At 49.0% G+C, this 16,773-nt stretch overlaps 1 protein-coding gene across 9 annotated transcripts in view; it reads right to left on the bottom strand.

Annotated features, from left to right (window-relative positions):
- Positions 1-14,987, bottom strand: part of REEP1 (receptor accessory protein 1) — a 111,753-nt gene extending 96,766 nt beyond the window's left edge. The window contains exons 1-2 of one of the 9 annotated variants that reach the window (XM_033431362.2): positions 14,788-14,987; positions 14,011-14,240 (exon numbers count right to left, since the gene is read on the bottom strand). In XM_033431362.2, the coding sequence (XP_033287253.2) occupies positions 14,011-14,054 (44 nt within the window). In that variant the 5' untranslated portion in view covers positions 14,055-14,240; positions 14,788-14,987. Of the gene's footprint in view, positions 1-11,135; positions 11,192-14,010; positions 14,241-14,787 lie in introns of those variants that run through there. The other 8 variants (XM_049695895.1, XM_033431364.2, XM_033431366.2 and 5 more) reach the window with 8 other exon arrangements.
- Between the last annotated feature and the right edge of the window lie 1,786 nt (positions 14,988-16,773).

The following is a 16,773-nucleotide window of genomic DNA, read 5'->3' as shown; positions in this document are numbered from 1 at the left end:
GAGGGCTTCCCTGGTGGCGCAGTGGTTGAGAGTCCGCCTGCCGATGCAGGGGACACGGGTTCGTGCCCCGGTCCGGGAGGATCCCACATGCCGGAGAGCAACTAAGCCCATGTGCCACAACTACTGAGCCCGCGTGCCACAACTACTGATGCCCGTGCACCTAGAGCCCGTGCTCCACAACAAGAGAAGCCACCGCAATGAGAAGCCCGAGCACCGCAACGAAGAGTAGCCCCCGTTCTCTGCAACTGGCGAAAGCCCATGCGCAGCAACGAAGACCTAATGCAGCCAAAAATAAATAAATAAATTTATTTTTTAAAAATAAATAGGGCTTTCCTGGTGGCGCAGTGGTTGAGAGTCTGCCTGCCGATGCAGGGGACACGCGTTCGTGCCCTGGTCCGGGAAGATCCCACATGCCGCGGAGCGGCTGGGCCCGTGAGCCATGGCCGCTGAGCCTGCGCGTCCGGAGCCTGTGCTCCGCAACGGGAGAGGCCACAACAGTGAGAGGCCCGCGTACCGCAAAAAAAAAAAAAAAAGGATTAAGAAATTAAATGTGAATGAAAAAACTATAAAACTGCTAGCTAGGAGCAATATAGGAGAATAGCTTCATGATTTGAGAATACCTTCATGATTAGGTAAGGTTTGCCTAGGACACAAAAAGTATAAACTATAAAGGAAAAAAACTGATAAATCCATTGCACTAATATCAAGAACTTCTGTTTATCAAAACACACCATAAAGAAAATGAAAAAATAAACCAGGGACTGGGAGAAAACATGTGTAATGCATAGTGACAGAGGATTAGCATCTAAAGTATTTAAAGAACTCCTACAAATCAGTAAGATAAGGACAAGAGAAAAACTGGCAAGATTTGAACAGGCTCTTCACAGGAGAGAGAACATGAATGGGCAATAAACATATGAAAAGATGCTCTATCTCATTAGTATTCAGGGAAATGCAAATTAAAACTATAATGAGATTCCATTCTGTACCCACCAGACTGGCAAAACTTCTAAAGTGTGACAATAGCAAGTGATGGTAAAGACATGGTACAACTGAAATTGTATATGTTGCTGGAGAAAAACGATGCTGGATAGCGATTTATGATGAACAAAATGTGAAGGGGACTTGGCAGGCCAGATATCAAGAATCTTCATAAAAGTTATGGTAATTAAGACAGTGTGGTCCTGGTGCAGGGTCAGACCAATTGATTAACGGAACAGAATACAGAGCCCAGAAACAGACCCACACATCTACGAAACTTATGTTATTTGGTCAAGCGAAAGGTGCATATACCCTATGGCTCAGCCATTCCATTCCTAAGGAAATCTGTGCACCAGTGCGCCAGGAATCACATATCAGAATGTTCACTGCAGAAGTCTTTTCTTTTCAAGAGCAAGAGAAAAACAAAAATGAGAAAGAACACAAATGTCTGTAAACAGTGGTATATTGATACAATGAAGGTAATGTTCTATTTCTTAAACTGGTTGGTGAGTAAAAGAGTATTCATTGTATTATTATTATCCATTACTGTATACCCTAACCACTTCATTGTAATCTTTTCTATTGGTGCAATAATTAATTTTTACAAATCAAGGAGAGTCTGGAAATGGAGACAAAATAAGATGTTAGAACATCAGAGAGTTTTTTTTTTTTTTTTTTTTTTTTGGCTGCACCGGATCAAACCTGAACCCTTGGCGGTGAAAGCGAGGAGTCCTAACCACTGGACCGCCAGGGAATTCCCCCAGAGTGTTCTTTCTTTAGGCTCTTCTTAACTCCCCTCAGCTTGGTGGCAGCAGGGCCAACAGCCATGGGTTTAATGGGCTGAATAATGGTCCCCAAAGATGTCTAGGTCCTAATCCCCAGACTCTATGAATATTACCTGATATAGCAAAAGAGACTTTGAGGAGTCTCAAAAGTAAGGATTTTGAGATGGGAAGATTATCCTGGATTATCTAGGTGGGCCCTAAATGTAATCACAAATGTCCTTCTAAGAGAGAGGTAGAGGAAGATATAAAGACAGAAGAGAAGGCAATGTGACCATGGAAGCACAGACTGGAGAGATGCGGCCATAAGCCAACAGCCATCAGACACTCCAAAAGCAAAACATGGATTCTCCACGGAGCTTCCAGAATGAAACACTTCTGCTAACACCTTGGTTTCAGCCCCCCAAAACTCATTTCAGACTTCAGGCCTCCAGATCTGTTAAGAGACTACATTTCTGTTTTAAGCCACTAACTCTGTGGTTCTCTTCCAGCAGCAATAGTAGACTAACACAGTGGATAAGGATGCTCAACTTTACCCATCTCTTTGTCCCTGATTGTATTCACGCAGCACATCCTCTCCTCTGCCTCCTCTTCTTTCTCAACATTGGCTGCCACAGTGTCTCCCAGGCAGAGACACAGCAGTGGTTTAATCTCCTTTCACACATCAGATGTACCACTTCCCCTGTGAAAGGGCTCCTCCCTACAATTTCCAACCAAAGCCAGAAAAGTCGTTCACACACACCCACAAAATAACCACCCAACGGAAAGAACACTGGCCCGGCAGGAAGGACACTGGAATCCAAGTCCAAGTTCCCCACTGACTGGCTATGTGAACTCAGAAACTTCTCAAAGATGCAATTGGAATTCATTCATCTCTCTATCCCTGGTGCCCAGTGTATGCTTGACACAAAGCAAATGGTCAATAAATGAGCAGTTAATCAATGAATGAATCAATAAATCTCGAACAAGGATAGAAGGCCTACCCACTGAAAAACAGAATCTTTCCAACAACTCGTATCTCTCTTCCTCCACTATAATAAGGGAAAAGATTAAAATCCTAGAGTTTCAGAGTTGGAAGGTCTTAGGGTTGGAAGCCAGGGGCTCACTGCCTCACTTCAGCACCAATTACTAGAAAACTCTTCCTTCTATCATGACAGGAGTTTGTCTTCTAATCGCCCACGAGTCCTAGTCCAAGCCTCTAACCACATAAAACAAACCTCTTTCTTCCACATCAAAACACTTTCAGAAATTGGAGACTTGGCCTCAAGTCCTGGCCTAGCCGATCATGTTACTGACCTTGATGAAGGACCTAAAACTAAACCCTCATGCCCCATCTTCCTTGTCTGTCAACAAGAGCCTGAAATCACTAAGAGCCCCTCTAGCTCCAAGAAGCGGGGTGGAAAACATCACCCCCTTGGTGTTCAATCCCTCATCATTTCAAACTATCCACTGGGTTTTAAATTTTAATGCTTTATTTTTTACTTTTAGAATTGCTTCTTTTCCCGTGGGCCCATTCCTCTCCCTGCTCCAGCCCGACACCTGCTATTTTCTTGTATGTTCTTTACTTTTTCATTTTAGAAAGATTTATTCTAAGGTCTCCAAGTATTAATAGTTACTTTATATAAATAATATACAATTAATATAGGTATGCTATTTACCTATTTGTTTATTTATTTCTGGAGGGCTAATCCTGCCTTGTAGTGTTTGTTAACTCCTGCTTAGGAGCGGGGTTCGTAATTTTGGAGTATGAATTCATGTGCTTTGGGGCTAATTCTGTATGATGTGTATTGAGAGCTCTTAGAGAGACTGGATTAATTTCTGTCAGATGTCCCAGGAGTTACGCTGGCCCAAGACCAATGTTTATGTTAATCTCTCAGCTAAGGGTACGCAGACCGTGCAGAATGTGTTAAACCCCAAATCCAGATGAGGACAGGTCCAAAAATGGTTTCAAATTCCCAAGGGAGATTTTCCCTCCACCAAGAAGCCTGGGCAAGACAGACAAGCTTCACTGTCATCTCTCAGTGCTTGGGGGTCTATGCTTTTACTAAGGGTTATGCTGCAGAATCGCCCTTCAAGTCTGAACTTTATGCCAACGTTCAGCTCTGACTTAATACCCCACAGACTCAAGGCCCCTCTTTTCTCTATTGAGATATTAAAACCAAGTTAGGCCAATCCTCCAGTGTGGTATATTAAAGATGGCTGCGAACTATTTGCTACCCCACTCATGGGGAGGTAGTCTAATCCCCCTCTCTTCAAATCTAGGATGGCCTTAAGTGACTTGTTTGGCCAATAGAATGCAGCAGAAGTATCATCCTGGGACTTCTGAGACCAGCTCGTAAAAAGTCTTGCAGTTTCTATCGATGCTTCTTGGACACCCATTCTTGCAGTTCTGAGCTACCAAGTAAGCAACTTGACTATCCTGAGGCCTCCATGCTGGAGAAATCACATAGAAAGACCAAATGAAGAGGCCTTAAAACACACAAAAAGAGACAGCCAGGGCTTCCCTGGTGGCGCAGTGGTTAAGAATCCGCCTGCTAATGCAGGGGACACAGGTTCAAGCTCTGGTCCGGGAAGATCCCACATGCCGCGGAGCAACTAAGCCCATGCGCCACAACTACTGAACCTGCACTCTAGAGCCTGTGAGCCACAACTACTGAGCCCACATGCCACAACTACTGAAGCCCGCGCGTCTAGAGCCCATGCTCCACAACAAGAGAAGCCACCACAATGAGAAGCCCACGCACTGCAACAAAGAGTAGCCCCCACTCGCCGCAACTAGAGAAAGCCCGCGTGCAGCAACGAAGACCCAACACAGCCAAAAATAAATAAATAAAAATAAATAATTTCTTTTTTTAAAAAGAAAGAGACAGGGCTTCCCTGGTGGCGCAGTGGTTGAGAGTCCGCCTGCCGATGCAGGGGACACGGGTTCGTGCCCCAGTCTGGGAGGATCCCACATGCCGCAGGAGCGGCTGGGCCCGTGAGCCATGGCCGCTGAGCCTGCGCGTCCGGAGCCTGTGCTCCGCAACGGGAGAGGCCACAACAGTGAGAGGCCCGAGTACCGCAAAAAAAAAAAAAAAAAGAAAGAGCCAGTCTGCCACTGCCATTTGCATCATCCCAGTTGAGACCCAGACATCATGGAGCAGAAATGAGTTTTGTGTTTGGTGTCCTGTCCAACTTCCTGACCACAGAGCCAGGAGAGATGATAACAAAACGTCTGTTGTTTTAAGCTAAATCTCAGGGTAGTCTGTCGTGCAGCTGCTACAGTACTGGTTTACAGCCTTGCAAAATGATTCCCTCTCTGTTTTGTCTCCTGGCAAATTTACTTACTTAAAAGCTCTGCTATACTTTTAGGGGATCGCTGTTGTATTTCATGCAAGATTTTTAGAAAAATGTTCAATTCAGTTTTAGTAGGGAGGGGTTTCAGACTATATAGTTTTCTATACTGCCAGAAATAGAAATCAAATCTTTCAATTTACAGATGAGAAAACTGAGGCTTAGAGAGGTTAGGTTACTTGCCATGGTCACAAATCAAGGTTCTACAAACCTAGGTTTAAGAAAGGATCTTCTAACCCCAGAGGGAATACAAAGTCATCATTCGTATACATTTTAAACATGTTCTATGAGCTTAGAACTGCTGGGAAAAACGGCTGTGAACAAGATAAAAGTCTCAAACGTCATGGAGAACAAATCCTAGTGGAGAGACAGACCAGAAACAAGCAAGCAAAAGAATTAGAAGCATAGTTTCAGGGAGGGACAAAAGCACAGAGGTGTGGGTGGGGTGTATCTTGGAGAAGGTGGTCAAAAGAGGCCTCTCCTGAATAGGTGACATGTAAGCAGAGACCTAAATGGAAAGAGGGAAAGGGCCACGCATGATCCAGGGCAGTGTGTTCAGGGCAGAGGAGACAGCAAGTGCAAAGGCCCCTGGGTGGGATAAGCTTGTCGCCTTCTAGGAACAGTGAGCATGATGGGACTGAGCGAGTGAGGGGGGAACAGTACAAGGTGAGGTCAGGGCAGTGGGCAGGGGCCAGGCCTTGCTGAGTCTTGCTGACAATGGTAAGGAGTCTGAATTTTATTCTTAGTGTGACGGGAGTTCTTTAGACAGTTTTTGTTTGTTTGTTTGTTTTGCGGTACGCAGGCCTCTCACTGCTGTGGCCTCTCCCGTTGCAGAGCACAGGCTCCTGACGCGCAGGCTCAGTGGCCATGGCTCACGGGCCCAGCCGCTCCGTGGCCTGTGGGATCCTCCCAGACCGGGGCACGAATCCGTGTCCCCTGCATCGGCAGGTGGACTCTCAACCACTGAGCCACCAGGGAAGCCCTTTTAGACAGTTTTTAAACAGCAAAGACCTACTTTATGGGTTTTTTAAAAAAATTTTTTTCCTTTATTATATTTAATTAATTAATTAATTTATTGAAATATAGTTGATTTACAATGTTGTGTTACTTTCTGGTGTACAGCAAAGTGATTCAGTTATACAAATATATATATTTATTCTTTTTCATATTCTTTTCCATTATGGTTTATTACAGGATATTGAATATAGTTCCCCTGTGCTACACAGTAGGTCCTTATTGTTTATTATTTTATATTTAGTAGTTTGTATGTTAGCCCCAAACTCCTAACTTATCTGTCCCCCACCCCCTTTCCCCTTTGGTAACCATAAGTTTGTTTTCTATGTAAGACCTATCTCACATTTTTTTTTTTTTTGGACGCGCCATGCAGCTTGCAGGATCTTAGTTCCCCGACCTGGGACTGAACCCGCGCCCACAGCAGTGAAAGCGCGGAGTCCTAACCACTGGACCACCCGGGAATTCCCCTATCTTACATTTTAAACAACGTCGACATTGGAGAGATGGGAGTAGAAGCAGGGAAAGCAATTAGGAGAGTTTTGAAATGGTCCAGGAGAGCAATAATTTGGGGTTGGAACAGGGTGGTGGCAGTGGAGGTGGGAGTTGGTTGGGCAGGGAGGGTTTGAAGGTAGGGCTGAGAGGACTCACTGACACGCCTGGATTCTGCAGCACACAGTGTCTGGCATGAAGCATTTACAGAGCCCACTGGGTCCTGTGACTTCCTCAGGAGGGGCATCTAGGGACCAGTGGTTCTTGGCCTCATGTGCTCATGAGAAAAAGTCCTTTCATGTTCCTGTAAACCCACCGTGAGTCCCCAGCGCGAGTCGCCTGTGTTTCTCCAGCTTCTTTCTCACGGTGGGTTGTAACCCACCCTCTTGAATAGCACGAGCTGCTCGCCGCAATATCCTGTCTGACGGGCATTGTCTTGGCGGTTTAAACCCCAGTTGCAGCAAAACTAAATTTTACATAGATCACGGTTCGGCAGCCCACTTGTGAAAGGTTCGTAGTTGAGCGCTGGGTTGGTGGAATCCAGTTAGGCTATTCAGAACTCATACAAATCAGGGTTGGGACCTCTCGGAATCAGAGGGATAAACCACAATCCCGCACAAATGGATGACTTGGGATTGAATTCCCATTTACAGCCAATAGTGGGAATATTAGGCAAGTCCATTTGTGTTCATTTCGCAGGGGAGATGATGACACCCTGAATCCTGACTCAGTGCTTCTCAAGTTTCATGGGGGTCTTGTCAAAATGCAGATTCCCCGGGCCTTGGGTGGGGCCCCAGATTCTGCATTCCTAACTAGCTCCCGGTGATGCTGATGTGGTTGGTGCACAGACCACTCTTTGAATAGAGAGGTCCTGACTCATTCATGAGCCAACATATACTCATTGGGCACTTACTACCCATGAAGAGCGGAGAGGGAGACTAAGAAACAGATGTGGGAGGTAAAGGCACAAACCACCACGTCACAGGGTACAAAGTGACGATGCCACACCGGGGCCCCAGGAACAGAAATCTTTCTTCAGTTAGGGGCCCCAAGGGAGGTTTCCTGGAGGAAGGTAGATGGAGGCCAACATGGAGAGTGTAATGACAATAGTAGGGCACCTTCAAGGTCTTTATCCATGGAATAGCATGTCCTCTGCAATTGCTGATTTCTCCTCAAAATTAAGACTTCCTTTTAAAACTCAAAAACAAGATAAAGAAAAGAGGTGAAAAGGAGAGTGAGAGATTTTTCTAACATGAAGAGGTAAAGGAGTGTGTTAGGACTGTCCCAGTTGCAAGAAGAAAAAAAAAAACAAACCCATCTTACACCAACTTCAACAAAAAAGGACATTTATAGGTTTGCAAAGCTGGTTAGGATTCATTCATTCAACATATACGGTGGCCACTGGGGCTGTTCACAGACGTTTAGTCAGACTGTAATTCTCCACCCACTTGAATTCAGGCTTGGTTATATGATCGTCTTGGGCTGATGAAATGTGGGCAGAAGTGACACGTGTCACTCCTGGTTAGAGGTCCTTAAGCACTGGTGCATGACTCTCCATCTTTCTTTCCCTACTCCAGTGAATCCTGGTGCCTTGTGCTGCAATGATAGCGCCCTAAGACAAAGAAGCCTCCGTCAGCCTGAGCCTCTGGTGATGACAGTAAGCAGGTTGCCTCTGCCAACCCACAGCGCACAGGCAGCGTAAAGCAAGAAACCAACCTGTGCTGTCTCCAGCCACCGGGATTTGAGAGCTGTTACCGCAGCATAGCCCAGTCCATCCTCACCACTACAATAAATGCTTAATTAACACAAGCACTATTCAAGGCCTTCATTCTAGGATATGGGGCAGATCAAGGCCTTAAACGAGGAGCTGCAGGAACCGGGGCCTGAGTCACCAGAATCAAGCCAGCTTCCGGCTCTCTGTGCCTGTATCTCATCTCTGTTTACCTCTGCTTTGTCATACTTCGCCCCTTTGGCCACCATGCCTTCTCCATGTGCCAGGCAGCCACCAGTAGCCTCACCTTCACATCTTTCCAGCTCTGGGTCCCATAGGCAAGGCTCTCCTCTCCCAGCTTCAAATCAAGACACCCTGGGGAAGGATCTAGGGGCTCCGTTTGGGCCACAGACCCACCTCTGGACCAATCTCTGTGCCCAAGGAAATGTGTCGCTAGGCCTGAGTCCCTGCCCACCTCCATGGTTGAGTGGAGGGTGATAGGATGGGGTATGTGACCAGAGGGGAATGGGAAATGCATTTTGAAGCCCAGAGTACCATCCACAGATCCCTAAAGGAGGTGGAAAGGATGTGAATGCACAAGTACATGAGAGCAGCCAAGGTAGAAAGTAACTGAGCTGCGATGGGTGAAGGGCAAAGGAAAAAGGGAAAATGTGGCATATGTGTGGTCACCCTAAGAGGAAAGGAGCAGACTGGAGAGCCACTGGCTGGACAGCTCCCTGTGCTGGCGTCAAGGAGGTACCTATGGCCTAGAACTGCCAGGTGACTGACAAAGCCTGGTGGGGGCAGGGTGTCAGGAGGGGATGTTAACTCAGTTAAAGGATGCTCCTCCTGTCTACTAATTTAGGGAAGCTTCTTAAAACTCTGACAGTGGGACAGACCTTCTGTGATCAGGAACAGGCCGAGTTTGGGAGAGCAAATGCTTTAAACTTTTAATTTTTTTTGGCCACACCATGCGGTATGTGGGATCTTAGTTCCCCGACCAGGGATTGAACCAGCGACCCCTGCAGCGGAAGCACGGAGTCTTAAACACTGGACCACCAAATAAGTCCTGGGGGAGCAAATACTGAGCCAACATGTGTGCCCCCGTTACCATCATCCCTGCACGAATAATTCAGGGGTCTCCTTCCCCACTGAGCCCAACTCAGCTTCATACCCCATCTCAAGACAGGTCCCAGGCAGCCTCCCATCAATTAAAAGAGATAAAACCTACTAGCCATCCTGGTCTAGGTACACATGCCATGCTTGAGGGCCTATAATATCAGATTAACTGTCAAGATTCCTTCAGACACCCCTACTGTGTGCCAGATACTTGGTCCTTTATATTTACTTTTTCTCTAAAATCAAAGGAAAGGCCCTGGGTGTGACTAAAACAACCCAGAGGGAAAACAGTGTGCTTCTATGTGAAGATGGATGAGATCTGAGAGTTCAGAACAAACCCGTATGTATGTAACTATCCATCTTCCAATCCATCGGGGCCTTCCCAAGGCCCTGAAGTGAGAGGAAAATATTCTCATGGCCCAAATGCAAACCCCCTCCTGTTGGTTCTCGGAAAAATTCCCAGAGACACCAAGAATCCTGGTAACCGGTTGAGCATGTGCACAGCTCATTGTTGGCAATAAAACTGCAAAGGTAACATATACCCTGACTACTGCACGGCCAAGTCTACCCCATCCCCAAGCCTCTTGAAATCCCTTGGAAAATACACACACACACACACACACACACACACACACATATACACACACGACACACATACACAACACAAAATGGCAGCCTCACTAGGTGGCTACTGAGGGTCTGACCCGCCTTCTCTCATTCTTCCCAGGGCTCTTCCACCCGCCCCCCCCCGCCCCCCAACAATACACACTACAAAGAGGATAGCTCGCTTTAGAAGGAAGGGGAAAACTGAGCCATTAATAACCAGGTGAGACCCTCACTTGTCAGCTACCCTTGAAATAAGACACAGCAGGAGGAAGTGCACAAAAGCTACTTCCCAGCAGGCAGCCAGGATTAATAAACAAAGACCAGGGCAGAAGAACAGCAGCGAAATCTAGGTTGATGTTTTTCACTTCCTTGAGGATACGGCCCCTGTTTATAAATAAACACAGTGCATGTAGGCCGGCTGGGGGACTTGAGGGAAAGGAAGGGGCCCAGAGGAGCACTGGCTCTTGGAATTATTAAGACCTCCAAGATGATGCTGGCCAATAATATTGTATCATAGACCGAGAGCAGGGCCCCAGCGCAGGTGCCAGTTGCCCTTAGGATTCTGCAGGCGGGTCAGACCAGCACTTGGACTAGAACCTAACATCTTTCCTCTCACAATTCAACTGAAACAGTCACCCAGCTCCTACCCTGTACCACACCCAGTGCCAGGAAAGAAATCATCAACTAACCTGAACCCTCCATTAACAGGATCATTTTTCTGCATTCCCCTTTTGAAAGCAGGCCCCAAAGAAAGGTAAGTTTATGTTTAAGAGTGTATGCTGTTTTCTTTTTTTTCCATTTGTGTTGCAACAGTTGAGGAACATCTTGAGGACAGCCCACATTCCTTCCAGGCTTCTCTACATGTCCCTCCCTGACCCAGGGCACAGAGACTTCATGCTCGAGACAGTCCTAGGACTTAGCTAGATCTTCAGCTATCACCTCAAGACTGTTTTAAACATCAGACTCTACTTTCCAAAAACTAACATTTTTTAAAGATGTGCAATGTGGGAAAATGACATTTTTCGGCATAGCTATTGGTTACTTATGAATTAGGACTCTCTTTTTCCCCATGCAGTGAGTTGGAGTTTGGGTCTACTAACCCAGTAAGTGGTGGGAAGCTCTGGATCCATTTAGCCAACATCTTGGGCCTCAGCCAAAATTCTGTCCAGAGACAATGAGGCAAAACCTGCTCCTTGGAATAAATGCTTCAAGATAGTGCATTCTCCCAAGAAGACACAGAGCGACCTCTGTATGCCCGCTCCAGTGCACAGTTTGAAATGCTTCCACACCTAGGCCTTGAGTTGTTTGGAAAGAAAACAAAGTATTTTAAAGGAGGCGAGCAGACCAGTCCTAAATGAGCTCCCATGTTCCATGCAGATATCAACCAGGTTTCAACAAGGCCAGCCTTGCTACTGCACTAATATTTCTTCCTTAATTCTTCCTAAGCTAGGCCAAGGGAGTTAGGAGGAAGACAGCTGGCAAGAGAGCAGCGTCTCAAATTGGTTCCCATTCCAACAGCTTTGCCCAGTGGGCACAAGCCTGTCCCGATGCCCACTAACCTCTGTCCCCAGGGGATGACAATGACCAGCTCCCCTGCTTATCCTAAGGTCTCTGATCTCACTCAACACAACCAACCTTTACTGAGTGCACTTGAAGTGCCAGGGGCTTCAAAACAGAGCCTTGGGAGGGGGCGAGAGGTGGGAGGGGGCAAAAAACGACCACCATTGCCCTAAAAACGCTCACAGCCCATGGCAACACAGTCACCATCACAGCTGGCTGTCCCCAGACACCATCAGCTTGTCTTGACGCCTCTGGTTGGAAGGAAGACGCTCCCCCCACATCCTCAGAGCACAGTGACAGGTCTTCCTTAAATGTTCTTTGATGGGACAGAGGCTTACGAAACCATGAAAAGATTGCTTATAGGAAAAGGGACCTGCGGACAAAATCATAGGATGCCATACTAGAGGTCTCGAAAGCTTGAAAGAGATCAGTTTAGGTCAAGGACAGGCAGAGGTGGAAAGGGCACTGACCCCCAAATCCAGAGCCTGTGTTCTTCACCAGCTCACCTCGTGTCCTTGGGCAAAGCACACTCCTCTACAGTTTTACAGATGAGGGGAGGACTGGCTCAGTGGTTTTTATTAGCAGTAAAACCCGTGTAGTTTCCAAATTATATTTTATATAGAACCCCAGTATATAAAACAAAGAAAAGGAATCACGGCTGGGAACCCAGAGCCCGCCCACTCAGGCTGAGTGGCCTTCAGGGAAGCCAGTTGGAAAACTGCAGGAATAATGTCTGAAAGCCCCTTCCAGAGCTCTTACAACCTCTCTCGGAGGACGGGAGGGAACACTCATTGACTGAATGTCCTCTGTGGTACTTGGCAATTTAGAAATCATGTATCATCGAAATCTTTGCAACAGTAAAGTGAGATTAACTAGGGCTTGCGAACTAGGATCTCCTGTGATCTGAGCTGTGAACTGGGATCTGTTGGCAAGAGGCAGAACTGGGATTTGAATCAAGGGCTTTCTGACTCCAAACATGGCATTTCTACGCTTTGCTAAGAGGTTTGTGGAAATTTGGGCTGAGTCGATAATTTCCTTGCATGGTAAATATAAACATATGTGCATATATGCCTAGGGAAACACAGCTTGACGAATATACTTCTCAGATTTTTCATCAGCTATCTCTGTATGGGAATAGTGCAGATGATTTTCCATCTATGGACCTACATTTTCTAATTTTCCTATAGTGAACAGGTATGAGTTATGCAAAACAGGTGCTGCTTATTAAAATGGTTTTAACCACTCACAACTGACACATCCATGTTGGGTTTCTATACAGAATTAGGGGCTGAAGGGATAGGTCCTATCTCTGACCTTTCGGAGTTGATAGTGGGAATAACAACCCCAAATCTCACAAATTCTCCCTTGGAGCACAGGGTCCTGGGCTGACGTGAGGGGCAGTTCTCACGGTCATTTAAATTCTCTGAAATGCAATTCTTCACTTCTGGGGAGTGTGGTTGTTTTAGAAAGTAACTGCTAGTCCCTGAGACCCCACCCAAACATATGTTTCTCCCCTTCACCCCTCTTAGTTGTCTAGTATACAGGGGGTGGGTGCTAATAAAATTAAAGACGGTCACATGGACCCCAGACCAGAAACCCTGGCTGCTCAGTGTTCCAGCCCCAGCCCAGGAGGACCTACAGGGAGTGAGTCCTCCAGCCTGGCCAACTCAACTCTCTGGCCCACCCTGAGGCCCCCCCACCCCCCAGAAGCCACCTGCAAATCTGACAATCACGGCACTACTTCAGGAGAAAAAAAATACCACCCGGAAGGCAAGACAGGCCTTGATCAGGCATAAGGCGGGGCCAGCCGTGCCAGCCACTTCCCTGGGTTATTCATGCCACCTCTGCCCGCAGGAATCTTCCAAACATTTAACATGCTTCCTCTAGGTACAGCACAAATCCCCAGCAGGTGGCAACAGCTGTGGAGAGGCCAGCAAGGAATGAATGACTTGGGGGCCGAGAGGGACATACACTGGCCTTGGGAAGAAAGCTCATAATGGTGGCCAGGAGACAATGCTGAGAATGGCTTCAGAAGGCTACCCTGACCGGCTTCTTTGAAAATCAGGCAAGAAGGGTAGGAGATGGGAGGTGTTCCCAAACGTTGGGAGTGATGGTGCACAATCAACCAGAGTCGGGAGCCCCTCTTCCTCAGACAAAGAAAAAGCCGGAATGGTACCACCGGCTCCCACACCCCAGAACAATTTCACCCCGGCTCCCCAAGCAGGTGGCAAATCTGTCCTGACTCAGGCAAGGATGGTTAGGAAAGGAGGGGGACTGGAATAGATGGCCATGTCTACCTCCAAAGGAGAACAAATCCACGAGGGAAGGAGCTCTTCAAAGGTCCACTCGGCTCTGGGGCTTGACAGAGCAAAACGCCCCCGCGCCCACCCGCAATGGCTTCACACAAGGCCTCACCCCAGATGACTCTGCGCTCTCCCGCAAGGCCTGGCAGGTGTCATCGCCACCGTCAGTGTGGCCGTCTGTCACTTGGAAATTTCCCGTGAATTCCCGGAGATGCCCGTCTCTATCTCTCCTTCAAACGCCCCGCCCAAGGAATCAGACAAGGGGACGCGGGGCGGCTACCCCAAGATTCGGGTCTGTCCTCCTCCGTCCTACTTGCCTAGGCCGCTGTCCATTTGAGAACCCTAAAAAGGAGGAGTATTTTTCAACCCCCTTAGGAGCCCTGCCTCCAGCTCTCCGCCCTTCTCCGCGCCGATCCCTCCAGGCAGCGCCCCAGGCTCTTCTGGGCTCTGTCATTTTCACCTGACAAAAGCGTGGCGGCGGGGCGCGGCAACGGGCGACCCCAGGCCAACATTTCTTCCCAAGGAGAGGGACACGTGTCCCCGCGGCGCACTCACTCGGGGCCTCGGCCAAGCCCACCAAGCGGGGGAACAAAGCGGCCGGGCGCGGCTCGACGCGGACCCCAGCGAAGCCCCGTGCGCCCCCAGCCCTCGCGGCCCCGCCCGCCGGGCCCCCGCGCCCGGGCCGGGCCCCGCAGGGCAGCAGCCGCGTTCTGTGCCGCCCGCTCGCCCGCGACCTCGGCACCTACTGTACCTGCTAAATTTAGCGGCCGCCGGGTATTAATAGCCGGAACGACCGGGGCGGGCGCTGCAGGGGCACGCGCAGCCCGGGGGCCGGGGGCCGGAGAAGGAGGGGAAGGAAGGAAGGGACGCGGGGAAGAAGGCCACTTACACCACCAGCCTGGAGATGATCCACGCCACCATGGCGGGGGGCGGGCGGGCGCGGCCCGGCGGCGCGGCGCGTCTCGGATGCTGGCGGCTGCGGGGCTCCGGGCACGTCTGTCCGCGCACGGCCGCCGCCGCCAGACTGAACGCGCCCGCCGCCCTGCCCGGCGCTGGCGCGTCGGCGCAGCCGCGGCACGTTCCGGCGGCGGCGGCTGCCCCAGCCCCCCGGGGCACGGCGGGCCCGCGGCGATTGGGCGGCGAGCCGTTCGGGCACCAGCGGGGCCCGCCCCGCCCCGCTTGCCCCGGGCCCCAGGCTGAATTCGGGAGGTTCCTCTGCGCGCCCCGGTGCCCCCGCCGCTCACAGGGGACCCTGAGGTGGTCCAGTTGGCAAGGCAGAGACCCGGGGGCCGCCCCACCATCTGTGCTCCAGTGGGGAAACTGAGGCCTGGATCTTGGGAATCTGTCTCCACCTGTTCTGATTCAGATACAGTCATCCCTCGCTCTGATACGGATACTGCGATAGCCTAATAAGGGACTTCACTGTATCCAGATATGACCCCTCCAGTTGTCCCCCACAAGGCATTATCTGCATAAGAAACAAATCTGGGCCTGTGTCTCCCCTAGTTAAAATTCTAAAGAGTCCCTACAAGATCTTGTCCCTGCCTGCAAACTCATTGCCCCCACCATGCCCCAGATACCCCTCTAGCCCTTTTCACTTCAGGAATTTTGGACCTGGAGAAGCGTTGTTCCCTCTCCCCTGTTCATTCACTCCATGCCTCAGATAAAGTTTATTGCCTAAGGAAAGCCCTTCCTAGATGGCTGCTCAGCATTTCTGTATCAAAGTGACTCAGGGGTACGATCTGGCTGGGAGGAAGCTAGAAGCTGGAATTGCCTAGTGCCGGTGCCCTGCGGAGCCATCTTAGAGCCTTAAGCAAAAGGGAAAATGTGCATCGTATGCCCGTTTTTAATGTGTTTTTTAAATTATTGCATCGAATGTGATTTATCTTGATTGCTGCATTTTGTGGCACTCCCTTACATTTTGCCACCGAGGAGAGTGCCTCACTCTCCACACCCTAATCCTGGCCCTTATTATATAAGTGCTGCCTGGTACATTGTTTCCTTGTGCTCTTGAAAAACTTCTGTCCATTGCCCCTGGCCTTGGATGCTGCCTTCCTTACCACCTCCATGGTGCCCTCTCAGAGCACTCTCCTCCTTTGCTGATGCTGTGTCATGTATAATTCAGTGTCAGATGCGAGAGGCACAGGAAAGAGCTAGCTCGAAGCCTTCTTTAAAGGAACCCTGCCCAAGACAGCTTCCTAGCACAGGCAAGGAGACCTCAGACCTTGGCGGAAAGAGGCTGGAAATGTACCTTCAGAAGTAGTAGAGAGAGAGTGGGTGTGATACAGGCTGAAGAAAGTCCTTGCCCACAATAAAGGGACAGCAGACAGAACATCCTCTGTGATAAGGGATCTCCAAAGAACCCATAAAATACGTAATACAGTTGTTGTTGTTGTTGTTGTTGTTGTTAATGCTGTTTTGACCCAGTTTTGAGGCCCATCAGGGACCGGTCAGTTCCCCTTCTTAGGCGGCCAAATAAGTCCACACCCCACCACCTGCTTTATCAGGCTCTCACACAGGCCACCATACGCCTGGCTTATCACCCCAGGGCCGGGTACCAGATGGCCGGGGACAGCTCCTATGCCCTTGAGCCCACTGAAATTATTCAAATTAGCCAATCCTGAACCTGTTTATCCTGCCTTGCTTTTTCCTTCCCGCAGAAACCACAATTTCCCTCTGTCTGTCTGCCTCGTAAGCCACCCCAGTGTTTACAGTGAGTGGCCCTACATGGCATGCTGTGTTCTGTCCAGGGAACCGTGAGCAAAACAAAACTGTAAAAGCTTCTGCCTCCTCTCTCCCGATCCAGCCTCACCATACCTTCCCCAAGGTAATATGGTGCAAACAGTACCCGACAAGAAAAAGCTTGGAATACCTA

This window comes from Orcinus orca, chromosome 13, assembly GCF_937001465.1.
Source record: "Orcinus orca chromosome 13, mOrcOrc1.1, whole genome shotgun sequence".
Lineage (NCBI taxonomy): Eukaryota > Metazoa > Chordata > Mammalia > Artiodactyla > Delphinidae > Orcinus > Orcinus orca.
This window is presented reverse-complemented; position numbering and strand designations above follow the sequence as displayed.